This window comes from Mustela lutreola, chromosome 3, assembly GCF_030435805.1.
Source record: "Mustela lutreola isolate mMusLut2 chromosome 3, mMusLut2.pri, whole genome shotgun sequence".
NCBI lineage: Eukaryota > Metazoa > Chordata > Mammalia > Carnivora > Mustelidae > Mustela > Mustela lutreola.
The window spans coordinates 44,980,595-44,998,398 of NC_081292.1; the positions used below are offsets into that span (position 1 = coordinate 44,980,595).

The 17,804-nt window shown below is 35.9% G+C and overlaps 1 protein-coding gene across 1 annotated transcript in view; it reads left to right on the top strand.

Annotated features, from left to right (window-relative positions):
- PIP4P2 (phosphatidylinositol-4,5-bisphosphate 4-phosphatase 2) overlaps positions 1-10,824 on the top strand; it is a 56,334-nt gene extending 45,510 nt beyond the window's left edge. The window contains exons 6-7 of the mRNA XM_059166059.1: positions 8,369-8,459; positions 9,258-10,824. Coding sequence (XP_059022042.1) covers positions 8,369-8,459; positions 9,258-9,401 — 235 coding nt within the window. The 3' untranslated portion in view covers positions 9,402-10,824. The remainder of the gene's footprint in view (positions 1-8,368; positions 8,460-9,257) is intronic.
- The last annotated feature ends 6,980 nt before the right edge of the window (positions 10,825-17,804 follow it).

Genomic DNA, 17,804 nt, shown 5'->3' on the forward strand with positions numbered 1-17,804 from the left:
TCTGTCCCTTTCCGTGCTTATCCCTCCGTTTGATCATGGCACCCATTCTGTCTTCGGTGAAGTGCAGTTAGCCATCAGCTCCACTAGGGGATGAGGAATTTGCTTTGACAAAATTTGGTTCTGTTGATCATCCCGGGTTTTTCCTTAAAATTAGTTCTTTTCTTGGTTTCTAGCTTCCACTTTCTCCTTCTTTCATTCCACATGTGAGAACATTCCTTTGATATTTCCTTTGTTGACTTCACTTTCTCTTCGAAGTAGTTAAATATTGCAATTCTTCAGGGTTGCAACTTGACCACACTAGGTCTTGGTTTTCTCATAGTTTCCTCTGTCATATATATGCCATTAAATCTTGACCAATATGCCACTAAATCACCCCAGATCTCTTCAGATATAAATATGCAATCTGTTTTCACTATTTTCCCTATTGTTATTTCAACCTGGGTGTCCATAGGCACTTTGAACCCACATATCCATCTTCCTTATGCTCTGCCAACTAATCTTCCGTGTGTGTGTGTGTATGTTAAGATTTTATTTATTTGACAGACAGAGATCACAAGTAGGCAGAGAGGCAGGCAGAGAGAGAGTGGGGAGGAAGCGGGCTCCCTGTGAAGCAGAAAGCCCGACTCGGGGCTCAATCCCAGGACCCTGGGATCATGACCCAAGCCAAAGGCAGAGGCTTTAACCCACTGAGCCACCCAGGCGCCCCTCTGAAAGCAATTTAATGTGGTTTAGTGTTTGTATCATTCTAGGGAGCCTGGGAAAAGCAAATGAAAATTCTGTGATGAAGCCACCCCAAACCATTCTTACAAATTTTTTATATTAAGAAATGCCAAAATAAATTCTCAACAAAAATTACCAATCACACGAGGAAACAAGGTACTATAAGCAGAATCAGCATCAGAAACAAACAGTATAATTAGATTCCCAAGGACTTCAGATATAATTATTAGATACAGAATGTGCTATAGCCATGTATAAAATATTTTAAAAAAAAAACAGAAATGAGAAAACAGATAAAACTAGAGACTCTTTGATTCTGGGAAACAAATTGAGGGTTGAGGAAGGGAGAGATTGATGGGCAGATGGGACAACTGGGTGATGGACATTAAAGAGGGATCATGAAGTGATAAGCACTGGGTGTTATACGCAACTGATGAATTACTGAATGCTACATCTGAAACTAATGATGTACGATATGTTGGCTAATTGAATTTAAATTTTAAAAAATGACCAAGCACACACAAGAAACTATATACAAATTTTCATAGCAACTTTATTCTTTTTTTTTTTTAAAGATTTTATTTATTTATTTGACAGACAGAGATCACAAGTAGGCAGAGAGGCAGGCAGAGAGAGAGAGAGAGGGAGAGAGGGAAGCAGGCTTCCTGCGGAGCAGGGAGCCCGATGCGGCGCTCGATCCCAGGACCCTGAGATCATGACCCGAGCCGAAGGCAGCAGCCCAAACCACTGAGCCACCCAGGCACCCCAGCAACTTTATTCTTAATAGACCCAAATTGGAAATAACCCAAATGTTCTTCCATGAGTGAATGGTTAAACAAACTGTGGTACTTCCATACCTTGAAATACTACCTCTGCAATGAAAGGAATGAGCTATTGACATATGCAACAGCTTGGATGAATGTAGGCTGAATGAAAAAAAAAAAAAAGTGTCGTGAGGTTGCCTACAGTAGGATCCCATTTATGTAACATTTTGAAATGGTGAAATTTTAGAAATAGAGAACAGATTAGTGATAATGTGGGTGCAGAGGGTAGGCAGGTGGGAGGGATGTAAGTGTGGTTATAAAAGCATCCTTATAGTGTTGGAACTGTTCTGTATTTGACTGTGCTGATGGATACTTAAAACTATGCATATGATAAGATTGTGTAGAATTAAATACACACATACACAAATGAGTATAAGTAAAGCAGGAAATCTATCAGTGGATTGTATCATTGCCAATATCCTGGTTATAATACTGTACTGTAGAGTTTGCCAGATGTTGTTACCATTGGAGAAATTGCATTAAAAAAAAAGAGAGATCTCTCTGTATTATTCATGAGTCTGCAGTTGTCTCAAAATAACACATTTACTTAGCAAAAACAATAACCAGATAGATTTTAAAAGCAACAATAAAACTTACAGAAATTACAATGCAATGGACAGGTAAAGTAGCAGATGAAGCTGAAAACTGAAGTTGTGGATTAGAAGAGAGAGGTAGGTAAATTACCCAGAATCCATCAGGGGCACACAGGTGAGAGTAGTGTTGCGACAAATATATTTGAGAGCAGCTGAAATATATCTGATCTGGAAGGCAAAAACAAAGAATGAGATGGGGCATTTGAAGAGTTAATCCCTAAGGATTTTCAGATCTATGAAAGATACAAACCCTTCCATTCAAAAAGAGCAGTGAAATCCGTGCAAAATAAGCAAATGCATTGTAGTGAAATTGCAGGAAACCTACGATGAAGAGAAGATACCAAAAGCAGAGAGAGAAAAGACGGATTTTTTTCTAAAAGAAAAAAATTTTTAAGTAATTTCCACTTTCAGTGTGGGGTTCAAACTCAAGACCCAGACACCAAGAGTCGCAAGCTCCACCTACTGAACCAGCCAAGCTCCCCAAAACAGATTTTTTAACTATAAAAAAAGATAACAGTTCTGTCAGCAAACATCTTAACAGCAACAATGGAACCCAAAAGATAAATTTGAAAATACTTAAATTATTAAGAGAAATTAACTGTCAAACTGGTATTATAGACCAATCTAAGCCATAGTAGAATAATGAAGGCAGAACAAAAGTGTTTTCAAATGCAGACCAATGAACCACAAACAACAGCAACAAGTAGAGAACATTTACCATTTTGATACCCTTACCGAAGAAACTACTAAAGGATGAATTAGGGAAAATAGATAAATATCCCAGAAGAAATTTCTACAAGGCAAGAATAAAAAGTAATCTTGTAACTTGTAAACAGTCATCAGGATCATTGTATAAAATAGCAAAAATAACAGTAATGATAATATTAATGCCAATGAATTTGGAGAAATAAAAATATAACAGAATCGAAATATTACAGAACAAATACATATAAGATGGGAGCAGAATATTTGAAGTTAAAGCTCTCTAAAATTCCTATTTTTATTGGGAGGGTAGATTTACAATTTTAGATTTTAAATGTTATGTATGTTCAATTTTACATGTCACTGCTAAATTAGTACAAATAAATTGTAAAACTTTCTAAATAGTAGGTGGAAAATGGAAATTAATAGAATTATAGTCAATCCACAAGAAGTCCAGAAAAGAGGGTGGAAAATCATAGGAAATACAGAAACTACAGAAAGTGAATATAAGAGAGCAGAAAAATCCATATATATATCAGCTTTCAGAATAATGTAATTAGACAGAAACTGTCAGCAAGGCTTGCTACAAATTATCAGACTAGACTGAGGTCCGTCTTTGTGCAGTTTGAAGAATAAACTCGTGAAATACGAGAGCATAGGATGAGAGTAAAAAATGGGAAAAAGATCAAATCACAAAACCTTCACCAAAGGAAAGATCCCATACAAACACTAACCAACATAAAAATAATAATATTAATAATAATTAAAAGAGCAGATTGCTCTCCTCTTCTTCCTTGTACCAGAAGAACTTTTCAGAGTCTGACTGGCCACTCAGCTAACCACATTTTCAAGCCTCTCTTGAGGAAGTTTGTAGTCATGTGTTTCAGTTAAGGCAAAACTTTTCTTTTACCCACTGAGCCACCCAGGCGCCCCAAGGCAAAACTTGTCTTAATTTTCTCTCCCCTCTTCCATTTGTCTGGAAAAGGCATGTGCGGCAGGAGATTCGTCACCTGTGTTGTCTGGCAATAGCAGTTAAATCACAGAGCAGAGCAGTCTACCAAACCTAAGGTGTACATTTACCTTTGAATTCTCATATGTAAGAAATAAACTTTTTAAATTTTTTGATTTACTTGACAGAGAGAGAGAGAGAGGAGAGAGATCACAGGCAGGAGGAACAGCAGGCAGAGGGGGAGGGAAGAAGCAGGCTCCGTGTGGAGCAGGGATCCCGAAGAGGGGCTTGATCCCAGAACCCTGGAATTATGATCTGGAATTATGATCTGAGCAGAAGGCAGATGCTAAACCGACTGAGCCACCCAGGCTACCCGTGAAATAAACTGTTTAAGCCACTGTATTCTGGATGTCTCTTATAGCATTTTAGTAGGTACCTTAAGTATCTCATATGCTTTAGAGTAAAAAGAGTTATTATTATGGTCACTTCATAAAAAACAAACTCTAGGGGCGCCTGGCTGGCTCAGTCAGTAGAGCATGTGACCTCAGGGTCATGAGTTCAAGATGTACTCTGAGCATGGAACTTACTTTAAAATGAATGAATGAATGAATGAATGAATGAGTGAATTAAAAAAAAAACACAAATTCTGGGTTTGTGTGTACCACATAATCTGACTTCGAAATAAGTAAAATAAAAATGGAAAATTATAAGGACTGTGCCTTTGTGGATCAAGACATAAATATGAAAAGATAAAATCTAATATTTTTAGAAGATTTAAAAAATATTTTTATAACAGGTAGGAAAGAATTTCCTACACAATGCAGAAGAAAGTACAAACCTGAAAGGGAAATGTTAATAATTTTTACTGTATTAGAATTACCTTACATTACATAGATTTTGTGAATAAAAACTCATTATCAGAAGATGTTATTTAAAATGAAATTTTAAAATCACAGGCTAGAATCCTCAGTGACAGTAGCATCTTTGTGCCATCAGAGCTGAAACTGCTGTCACGGTTTTCACCCCACTGTTTGCAAGATTCCTAGTGGGTGTAGTTTAAAAATTTTTAAGAACCAAGAATTTCCTCTTATTGGCACACTCTGTGAACCATGATTTTGAGACAATCTATGAACTCACTAAAATGTGTATCATATGAAGGAGCTTTGTAAAGGGTCAGGAGCAGACTACCTCTATCAGGATGTTACTAGCTCCCCCTGCTGGAATGACATCCACCTGCATGTGGTACCCACCCCCACTCCTCCCCTAAGTGGCAGGATAAAGTTCTTACTCAGATGGATTCACCTCACAGTCCTACTTCTTTCTTCCTTCTTTCCTTCCTTCCTTCCTTTCTAAAAGATTTTATTTATTTATTTGACAAACAGAGATCACAAGTAGGCAGAGAGGCAGGCAGAGAGAAAGGAAGGGGAGCAGGCTCCCTGCTGAGCAGAGAGCCGGATGTGGGGCTGGATTCTGGATTCGTGGCTTGATCCCAGGGATCATGACCTGAGCAGAAGGCAGAGGCTTTAACCCACTGAGCCACCCAGGCGCCCCAAAATCCTATTTCTTAAGTGGCCTCAGGCTTCTGCTTTCTTGAAAACTATTGACCCTTGCATGTGCTTGAAGGTTGGATGAGTCAGACATGATCAAGAAACGACAAAAGAGCCTTGGTTATACTTTACCTTTGTGACCAACTGTTGGATTTAAAACAACAACAACAACAAGGACAAAAAACTGTTGGTAACATTGTCAATATTAAGAACCTGTTTACATTGTTACATTCTATTGTAAAGTCAGCTAAAACTGCATACTTTCAGCAGGACTTTGTGTATAGTTAAAGAAGGGAGGGGCCAAGCCAGGGACAAATTACCTATTCGGAAAATGGTCCTAAGAGATTTTTTTGTGTTTGGCACTTTAAGGTCATTGTTTGGCAGGAGTTTAAAATTAGTAGTCTTTCTAAAGTGTGCTTTTTCAGGTTTAGAACCGATGCCGAGTCTTTTTTTCATGGGTTTTCATAATATTTTAAAACTATTTGTTTAGTAATGGCTCTTGTTTAGTTTTTAGGTAAAGGTTAATCTTGATTTTAAAAAACAAACCCACAGACTAAAAGAAGATATAAATAGAATAGATAGCTTCCTGGAATAGTATGCAGACTGTGTAAATATCACCTGTGAGTCAGTAAGCTAAAGAGCTCAAAACAAAGCGATAATAATATGAACAAACAATTAATAAAGAAAACCAATATTCAACTAGCATTTGAAAAGATGTTCAGTCTTGCCCGAAGTCATGTTAAAACCACAGCAAAATACCATTCGCACCCATGAAATTGTCAAGCATGAAAACAATACCGAGTGTTGAAGTGTGGGTGGAACATTGGAAGCTCTCATATCAAGATAGTGAAGGTATAAATTTAGTATTTATTAAAGTTGAAGATATGTCTCCAGTACAACCCAGCTATTCTGTTCTAAGAATATGTTCGAGAAATTCCTGCATATGTTCATAGGAGACATAAAGGAGTGTTCAAAGCAGCTTTGTTATAGTAGCCAAAAATCAAGGCAATAAACCCCTTGACTGTCCTGTCCACTGACAGGGAGAATGAGTAAACTGGTGCTTTCGTATAATGGAAGATAGTTGTGAAAATGAATAAGTTTGATCTCCTCATAGAAGTATGGAAGAATCTCATGTAGAGTGTTAAGCAAACAAAAAAGGGCAGGTCACAGAAGCATCGTTTAGTATGTATTCATACACATACAGAGGTTTAGCACATGCAGAACAGTACTACATTCTGCATACAGACACCACGAGATTTCCTAATCGATGCAGTAGGTGCTTATTGCTCATTTGTCCCTGTGATAATACAGCAGTTGAGTTGTAGAGTAACAATAGGTTATTTCTTTTCTGGGAAGACTTCCCAGAGGTAGCGATTGTGTAAGCTGGATGATGAAAAATGGGCATGGGTTTTCTAAGGAGAATTCATGCACTGAAATTAATGTACTAAAGTGGATTCTTTGGCTCACAGAAAAGCTGCTCCAATATTCATTTAGGACCTTTTGACTTATTTAATATATAATTCTAATAAACTGACTTGTTTTGTAATCCATAGCAGATTAATTATCTGTATTAGCAGATACACAGGTAAATAAATGAGAAATGATAGCCTGCGATGAGGTATAAAGGCAGGGAACATCACCAAATGCCTGCACAAGAAATTAAAATTAAAAGTAGTCTAAGGCTAACTATAAAGGCAATGAATCTTATGTCTTGGTGACTCCACACAGCAAGCTGTACACTATATTGATGACCCCAGGTTACCCAGATGTTTATGTTTCAGGTTAACAATTTAGGAATATATATATATATTTATTTATATTTATATATTTGAAATATTATATATTATATAAATAAATAAATATATATTTTTGAAACATCATTCAGCAGTTTTTAAAAAAATATTTGGAGCTTAAAGGAAACCATTTTTCTGTTATGCAAAATTAACCTCTTTGGAATAACACATTTCACACTATGCCTAGTAAGTAATGCATTTCTGTATTCCATTTATTCAGCATACATTCCTTGAGCAATTACTGTGTGCTAGCTGTGATGTTGACTGGACTGGCCATACAAAAGCAAATCAGATACTTCATTATCTCATTCACTAATACAGTGCCTCCTATATGATATATTTATGTATTTATGCTTAGGAAAAGAAGAAAGTGCTAATTTGGGTGGGTGATCTCTGTTCTACTTACACCATTTTGAAATTACAAAAATTAAAAGTGTAAATGACTAAAAACTATTGGATTTAAAACTTCACTTGAGAAGCATGATAACAGTATATGATTTTATGAATTTCCCATAGATTCTTACAGTATGTATTAACAGATTTTGAAAAGTTAATCTCTTGAATATTATAATCCTAATTCTAAAAATTTTTCTTAAGAAAACTAAGCAGATGTTTTTAATTGATGTTTACCTGGTTTATAGTAGTGAAAATTCTGTGTCCAGTAGTAGGATATTGACTAAATTATGTTGTATTCATCCATTGGAATTCCAATTTGAAAACATTTAATGACATAGAAAATGCTTACACTATGTTGGTAAATTACCAAAAAAAAATTGGCTGGAGGAAAATATGTCAAAATTATTTAAGGTAGCGGGATTATGGGTAATTTTCTTTGTCATTTTTATTTTTTATTCTATTTTCCAAATTTTCTACAGTAAACATACACTGTTAAAACTGCAAAACATCAAGCACTGTTTGTAAGCTAGTACATATTTTCCATCCTAGAATACATTTTAGAGCTGTATTTTTATATTAGAAGATCGTTATTGACCACAGTAGTTCTTTTGTGGATACTGTCAATAACCAAGACTTGAACTTTGATTAAAGCCACTGTAATATAATTTACCATTTATGATTATATTAGCTCATTAAAAATGGCATTTTTATGCATGTTCTTGTCTCTCAAATTGAAGAAATAAACAGAAGTACATGTGTCACTAGAGCCATAGAAAAGTATTCCCAGGGATGAAAGGGAGAAACTGCATGGAAATAATGCTCTCTTTTGCTCATGAATTTGCAGTTCCTCAGTGGGTAGCGCACTTCCCCGAAGACGCTGCTGTGCCTATATTACCATTGGAATGATTTGTATTTTCATTGGAGTCGGATTAACTGTGAGTATTACTCTACTCACTGTTAGAATTCTTTCTTCTCACCTTTATCAGTAGTAAGTGATGAGGCCTGAGACAAACTTCAGTGATCCCCCAAGAACCTGCCTCCCTGGCATCCCAGAAGCTTCTTGAGGACTGAAGCCCAGTCCATGCACCTGTATTTAATGAAGTTCAGTGGTGTTTTGGGACTCCTCTCAAGGTCCTTGACCTTGGGGACTTTACCATCCATTTAGCAAAAATCCATTGTTTTTATTTAGTGCCATAGCAAAGCAAAAGCAGTAGTCAGCTATGGAGATCTGAAAAACCTTTCTCTTTATTCAAGTTAAGCACAGATTTATTATCATTATGGGGATGGTTTATTTTTAGAGGCGACTGAAGCTAAGTGGTTGGCACTGGGGATTATTCTCTCCCAGGAGGAGGAGGAGTTACTGATCTTTTTTTGGTACCGTTTACTTCGCATTCTCCTTTGTCCTACCTGGCCCCATATTATTAGGAACACTATCATGTTGTATAACACTAAGGAGTTTAGGTGACAATTTAGTTACTTATAGAAATAACATGTTCAAGTGGGCTTTTTTGTTTATTTCATAAAGTTTGTAGTTAATATAACTAGCAGTATTGTCCTGCTAAATTTTATTCTGTCAATGATAATCAACAAATTCATCAACTCATATTTCATAGGAATATTGTGGCCTCAGGGATATATTTTATCAAAATCACATGTAAGCCCACACAGGCTCTTTAAGCAAATATTTGCTTGAAGTTTTTAATCTTTTGTTATTATATTGCTTTTTATTTTAGGTTGGCACCCAAGATTTTGCAAGGCGATTTCACGCAACCTATGTTTCTTGGGCAATTGCTTATCTTTTAGGTTTGATCTGCCTTATCCGAGCTTGTTACTGGGGAGCCATAAGAGTGAGTTACCCAGAACAGAGTTTTGCATAAGCTTGCTTATAATTCAGTGATGCAGGTGAGAGTATCTAGCAGTTCTTGATAAGCTACTCTGGACATATTTGAATCATTCACCCTAATGGATTCCATTTCTGGTTTCTGTATAAAGTTTCAAGACTTGGGAGTATTTTATGAACAAATGCTCATTGCACTACATTATATGCAAATAGTTTGTTTTGCTGCTAGGTTTTCAAGCTCTGAATAATAAAACTGTCTTCATGTTCTTTTACATGTCTTAAAGATATTTTTGGATTTGTCACCAAACATTACATATAACATCACCCTTCCGTTATTTTTAAATCAGTTATTCCATTACTTGCTGATCTGTGAGTATTCCCAAGGAGTGTTTATAAATGTTTCTACAATAGCTTCACATTTATACTCACATTTTAATTAAACAGTATCAAAATTGCTTGCTTTAAAATCTAAGCAATATGCATTTTGCTTGAACTGCTTACTGTAACTTTAACCTAAGATCATAGTGACCTTATTCAGGAAAAAAAAAATTGAGTGTACCTTCAAAGACTTGACATTCTTGTCAGATAAAAATCATTTCTAGATACTGTATGCTTGTTTTTTGTTGTTTGTAGAAAGATACAATATTTTGGTAGTAATTTAAAATACAAGAATGAAAATATTTATTTGTCCACAGTTGGAGATAATGTTGGATAAATGTTTTTTCTCAAAGATCACAGGACTTTTGTCTTTCATTTTTGTCTGCTTTTTTATTTAGTAATTCTAAACATTATGGTCTAGATTTATGAAGTTTAATGTTAATCAGCTGTATGTATTCCTTTATAGATCTTGGAGGAAGTATTTCACATAACATGTTTTATAATACTTAACCATTTAAACAAAGATATATTTACACTGGATTGCCCCCCTTTTCATTAGATCATGGTAGATTTTCTTATTGGGCTAATTATGGACTACTTATATGAGAAGAGAACCTATGACATTTTACACTAGCTAAGATGTTGAGGTTAGAGGTAGTTATTCTTATCTTCTCGAATATAGCTGGTCTGATGGTTACCCAGTTTATTCAAGAAAGTAGATCAAAGACAAAAAGTAGCATAGTTTTCTAAGAATTCACAAGGATTTGAGTAATCAGCTCTCACACTGCCCATCTTTGCAGTTTTGAAAAAGAAATTGCTTAATTGAGAAATAATGTTCTAAAGCCTTTAATGTAGTAGAATTAAGATAAACAGATAATGAGTAAATTAATTGGCTCTTCCACAGATAAGAATAATAATTTAAATTATTTATGTTCCTGACTAGTATAAAAATGTACTCATCAGAGAATTTGGAGCAAAATACATGTAAACTTCAAAGAGTAAATGATAAATGTCTAAATGCAGTAGCTCAGGATTATGTGTACCTTTGAAAATACACTAATAAAGATTATTGTTCAAAACTACCTTGTTATATTCCGTTTTTAAAAAATAAGATGGTGTTTCCAAAATGCCTTGAGTTATTACTCTAAAGGAGTTTTCATGTTTAAGAACATGTCTAATGTTACTTTATATAATATTCGTTTATGTTTTTTTCTAGTATTTTCATGGTTTCATTTTAAAAGTATAACTGATTTAAAAGGTATGAAATAAGAATCTAATTTATTTCTTTTCTTAATGGTCAGCTAGTTGTAACCGCATTATATATAGAATAATCCCATTAAACCTCCCATTCCTTTCCCATAAATTTGAAATCTCACATTAAATTATATGCTGCATGACCATTTTCCTTTTGGACTGTAATTCCATGATAGCAGGAACTTTGATGGTCTTGCTCACTGCTTTATCTTCAGCATTCAGAACAGTGCATAGTGTATTTGTTTTCATAGATATTTGTTGCATGAATGAATAAATGGTTAAATGAATTGGTATGTTAAATTTTTATACTTTGGGGGGCATGTGGGTGGCTCAGTGGGTTAGGCCTCTGCCTTTGGCTCAAGTCATGATCTCAGGGTCCTGGGATCGAGCCCCACATCAGGCTGTCTGCGGGGACCCTGCTTCTCCCTCTCTCTCTGCCTGCCTCTCTGCCTACTTGTGATCTCTTTCTGTCAAATAAAAAAGAAAAAAAAATTTTATACTTTGGGTTTGGGCTTTATATTTTGTTACAGAATATATAGGTGAATGAATATAATATATAATATAATCTTGTGTTAAGGAAAACTTTCTAAGTAAAACCCCAAAGCAGAAATCAAACAAAAGGATTGATAGATTATATGATAAAAAGAAAAAAAAAAAAAACTGTGTGGGAAAAAAACATAAACAAAGCCAAAAGATAAATTGTATTTCCAAAATAGTAGAAAGAGTTAACCTTTTTAATATGGGAAGGAACTAAAGGCTGAAGAAGCAATTCATTAAGAAGAAATATGATAAGTAAAATCATGAACTTCTTTTCAATTATTAATAATCAAAGAAGGTAAGTTAAAACAGTAAAAATACTATTTTTTACCTAGCATATTAACAAATAATGAAAAAGAGTGATTAATCCTTGTAATTCTGAAGATATGAGAAAGCACACACACAAACACACAGTCTTTGACAGTAATTCCTTCACTATGAATTCTAAAGGTGTTCTGGATACAAGAACAAATATATTTGTACAATGATGTTTATCACTTTTTTGCTTATAATAGGGATTGAAAGTAAGAAGTCCAAAAATTAAGCAATAGGAGATGGGTGAAATAAATTATGGTATACTCATAAGATGAAATAGTAAGTAGGCATTAACAAGATGTTGAAATCTCTCATCTAACTGAATTGGCAATGGTTCACAAAATACTGCGACAAAATTATATTACAAATCAAAATGTACAGTGTTATCCACTTTTTATCCACAGAGATTTTATGTGTATGTGTTAAAAAATTAAGGAAAATTAAACACTAAATATTAAGAGGAGTTCTCTTGGGGTGATAAAAGGCAATAGTAACTTTAAAAACTCCTGTGGTAGATTAACAGTTGGAAGGTTAGGTTTTGCTGTTGATGAATGTTATGTGGTTATCATTACCAATGTCTGTTACATTTTCATTTAGATCCTTGAAGAGTTTTAAAATAAATTTATTAACTCCAAACCAATATATTTCATTGATAAAACCTTATTTTTTAGAGTCAATATATCATATATTTAAGCTTAGTCCTATATGAATTAACATAAATTTTTAATTAAATCCAAATTTATGAGAGTTTATACCTAGATTGATTGATTGATTCATTTGCAGAGAAAGAGAGAGACCGTGAGAGAGGGAATACAAGCAGGGGAATGGGAAAGGAGAAGCAGACTCCTTGCTGAGCAGGGAGCCCGATGTGGAGCTTGATCCTAGACCCTGGGATGGTGAACTGAGCTGAAGGCAGAGGCTTAACAACTGAGCCACCCAGGAACCCCTACCCAGGCTTTTTTTTTGAAAGTAGAGCATTCCTTCCAATGCCTGGTACAGATAAAAAACACAGAAAGTGCTGGGAAAAATGTGATTTGAAAGAATACACCATAGTCACTAATTGGAAAAGGAAGGATTTTTTTTTTTTTTTTGGTCCCGGCTATACAAAGTAGTAAAACAAAAATGATCTAGTTCTTAGAAAAGAGGGAAAAAATCGAACTACACTCAGTTATTCTTGACCAAGTCATTTGTGAGAGAACATGTGTCATTTAGAAGATCCAATAACCCATGTCAGGCACAGTGCTCGCCTCACAGCGCATGCAGTATGATAGCCACAGGAAGCCTAGAAAGCACATAATTCTTTTTAAAAATTTATTTACTTATTTATTTGAGACAGAGAGAGAAGGAGAACACAAGTGAGGGGCAGAGGTAGGGGCAGAAGCAGATTCCCCACCGAGTGGGGAGCCTGCTCAATCCCAGACCCTGGGATCATGACCTGAGCTGAAGTCAGATGCTTAACCTACTGAGCTACACTGGCGCCCTAGAAAAGCACATATTCTTGTTTCTGTTTTACCAGAAGAAATCGAAGTGTCACTCTCATCGTTCTGAAAAACTGGGTTTTAAGTAGCGCAGGTGTATGCATTCAAAACAAGTACTCCCAGATGATGTTGATGTAGGTTTTCCTGGATCATACTCGAGTAACACTGCATTATACCGTGCACACACCAGTTTGCGTCCACTTTCAATGGCATTCACATTTTCTTATATATAAAAGCTTTGTATTGGAGTAAATAATGCCATTTCATTTGTTTAGCTTTGTTTTAGTTTTGATCTAGCAATACTTGTGCTTGTATGTTATGAAATTACAGCCATTTCCATGTGCACTGTCTCAAAATTGCTGTAAAATCTAAATTTGCACTTATTTGATGTGTTTTGGTGCACATGTACATATATATGTGTACACACACATAATAAACACTGAAAAAAAACGTGTTTATTGATCTGCCTTACAGCTTTGTTAATATTTAATCTCTATGTCATAGTTATGACTCTACCATTGAAGCAGCTCAGTCAGGGAGGCTAAATAATTAAAGGTTGTTCAGGTTATATGTGATGGAGCCAGTTGGAATCAAACAATCTGCCTTCAAAATTTATCTGCTTTCGGGCGCCTGGGTGGCTCAGTGGGTTAAGCCGCTGCCTTCGGCTCAGGTCATGATCTCAGGGTCCTGGGATCGAGTCCCACATCGGGCTCTCTGCTCAGCAGGGAGCCTGTTTCCCTCTCTCTCTCTCTGCCTGCCTCTCCATCTACTTGTGATTTCTCTCTGTCAAATAAATAAATAAAATCTTTAAAAAAAAAAAATTTATCTGCTTTCCACAGCATGAGGTTTTATTGTGCTTTGCTTTGTACAGAAAAACTTTTGAGTTTTGTGCCCCCTGCTGTTCATTGTCTATAACTCATCTGTGGAAAGAAAACTGAAAAATGTTGGACTTCAGTATTGATTTCACAAAGAATAGAATGCTATTTAAATATTTTTATGAATTTGATATTATATCCAGTTTTATTTTAGAGCATTTTATGTAACAAAACATTACATGTATTTATTTTCTTTTTTATAGTTAATATAAAAATCACAAAACTGGCTAGGAATATTACATATTAAATATGAGGAAATTGACATACAACGAATTTTAATGTAAATTCCTTTTCTTGTGATAGCAATATTGAAATGATTTTAAATAGCACAAAGTGCTAAAAAGGATCTGTAAAGGTTTCTTGTTTTTAAAATCACTTTACATGCTCAGTTACAAATTAAATACCAAGATTCTTTATGTTTGAATAAGTATACATGTATTTGACTCGGGGTGGAATACCATGTGAAAAGCAGAAAAATAAAAAGCCTATATTCTTTTGGGACTGGCCCACAGACTAAGGTATCAGATAAGGCTACAGGTCTAAAAAGTAGGTATGGTTTGTAAATTGACATTTAAATCAACATCATCTAAGGTAACTTGCTAAATAGGAAGTGATCATACACATTATTCTTAACAAATTTGTAAATTTACCTAGAGTGGCTTATGCAGATATTTCTACATCAGATATACCTTTGACTGAAGGTATTGGATATTGAAATAATTATGGAGAAAATGTGTTACATTTTCATTAGTTTTTAAGCTTTTAGCAAGAGTAAGTTTAGGCTATTTGTAGAGAATTCCTTAGCTTATGCAATGTATTATTTTTTTTCCTGGCTTCTTGAAAACCTACCTGTCTTACTCCTTCCTTTAAAAGTCCCTCTACCTGGGGTGCCTGGGTAGCTCAGTGGGTTAAGCCTCTGCCTCTGGCTCAGGTCATGGTCTCAGGGTCCGGGTCTCTGCTTAGTGGGGAGCCTGCTTCCCCCTCTCTCTGCCTGCCTCTTTGCCTACTTGTGATCTCTCTCTGTCTGTCAAATAAATAACTAAAACCTTCAAAAAAAAAAAAAAGTACCTCTACCTACCATCTGCCATCTACAAATCTCTTATCACTCTCCCATAATCAATGCCGACTTCAGTACCCGATTTCATTCTTACCATATGTCGTTGATTTAACTGTCAATGGGAATGGACTAATACTCTGGTCTGGACTCAGTTTTGATCCCTCAAGTCGAATGACCTTCCATTCCACTTCTGTTATTCATCTCTAGCTGTACGGTGGGTGCTCATACTTAGAAGCACTCCATCTCTGAACTCTTATGCTCAGATACCCACTCTCTGGCCCTATTCCTCCTCTATCCTGACAAAACCCTCACTCTCTTCGTACCACTATTCATGAGTATTACCTTCAGCCCTTCCAGTTTCTCAGTTATCTTTCAGTCTATCTTCTATATTTCCAATGAATCCCACAAACACACAGATTAATATCACTACAGATTTTTAATTTCCTTTTTAAAAAAGACTTTATGTATTTATTTGAGAGATAGAGTGAGAGAGAAAGAGAACATGAGCAGCGGGGCAGATGCTTACCTGACTGAGATACCCAGGTGCCCCCGATTTTTAATTTTCACCTTCACTTGCTCCTCAGCACTGTTGACCTGTCTCCAGCAGCTCCTGCAAATTTCCCACAGATACTACTTGAAAACTTCAAAATCCTAAAGCCTGTTATCATACTTTCCATAGTTGACCCCCTTCCTCTCATAGCAGATGATTTATCTCACCTATTCTTACCTTTGTCCCCTCCCTCCACCTACACTCTAGGTCCATCCCAGTCCCTCACTCCTCAGGAAACTCACAGTATCTTTTCCTTATTTCTACCCATCTGGCTGCTCACATCAATAACTGGCATCGCCATTTTCACTTCTCATTCTCACAGCCTTTCCAGTCCATCAGGTCTCCTTTATTCTCTCAAGTTCATGCACTTCTCTTTCTTCATGGGCAGACCTACCTTCCTTGTTCTCATCCACACTGCCTGGGCTACCCGAAAGGTCTATGAACCAATCCCTCTGCTGCTGTTCTCGCTTTGCCTACTGCCTGTCCCTCTCCTCAGACCATTCTCAGCAGTTACTTAGGTGTACATATGATCTTTTTGTATCTAAAGTCCTTCAGTGTCTCTTTTTACCCTTAGGAGATAAAAGACTCATCCTTCTGGAGCGTGGTACTGAACCACTTATTCAAGCAGGGCCTCATATCTTACGTTTCTGCAGTGCTGAATTACTAGGATTTTTGTATTCACTATTGCTTCATTTCTGTATGCCTTTGCACATATCCTTCTTCCTGCAAGGAATATCCCTAAGTTGGTAAACTCCTTTTTATCCTTGAAAATTCTACTCAGGCGGTACCTCCTCTTGGAACCCTTCCATGATCATCCTTCTTTCTGTCACCCCCAATATAATTATTTCTTTCCTTGTACTACTTCTGTTCCAAGTATATACTTCTAACTACTTCATATACTACCGTTTATTTTATTAGTTTATAGGTACTCTTTTAAAAAAATGATTTATTTTAGAGAGGAGAGCATGAAGGAGAGAGAGAATCTCAAGCAGGCCCCCACAGAGCACAGAGCCAAACCAGGGATTCGATCTTACCACCCTGAGACCATGACCTAAGCCAGACACTTAACTGACTGAGCCACCCAGCACCCCTACTTGATAGGTACTCTCAAGACTATCATTCTCCTCTTGCTGGTTGTTCCTCAGTCATACTGTCTTATTTCAGTTTGTCTTTGTATCCTCAGTGCCTGGCACCTAACAGGCACAGGTCTTCAAAACTTTTTTTTCCCCCTGAGCTAAGCTGAATAGAACCAAGTCTCTATTATGGTTTTTTAATGACTTGTTCTAATGATTATATGTCTGTGTGCATCTGTATGTATTCTCCATAAAATGGTTTGTAAATGTGGAATAAGTGAATGAGAGACAGACTACTGGCAGGAGGCTAGTAAGGAGATCATTTGGTAAACACTAGACAATGCCGCCTCCAGCTTTTCCCAACTCCTCAGGCTTTCAGTAGCACCAATCAGGCACACACACGCCCTGGGAGAGCCTTTATAGGAACAATTAGCTTCTAGAATTGTAATTTACTGTTTGTGAATCTGTACCGTCAAAGACACTACATTTCGTGAGAGCAGGTAACCTGTTTATGTGTGTTACTTGTGCTTTGGGTTTTATTAACTTAAAGGTAGGTACTGTGAAGGTCAAATAAGATATGAAAATATAATGGTAACAAAAACCTCTACTTAATAAAAGACCCATTTAACTGTGAATTATCCTTCTTCGGATTCCTATTTCCGTTCTTGCTTTTCCTCAATCCATTCTCCAAATCTTTCTTTAAACCAAAGTAAGTATTTACTTAGAATGAGAGAATGGCATCCTGTTACAAATTTTAAAAAGCTGACAAGTACCAGCTATTAAAAAAATCCATAAAAGTATTTTAATTAACTGCCTGAACCACCCTATTTTTCCCTGTATTTGTACTTTTATGTATTTTGATTGCCTCTTTATCTGACAATTTTATAATGCATTTCCTTTGTGAGAGTAAATAATTTGGTATT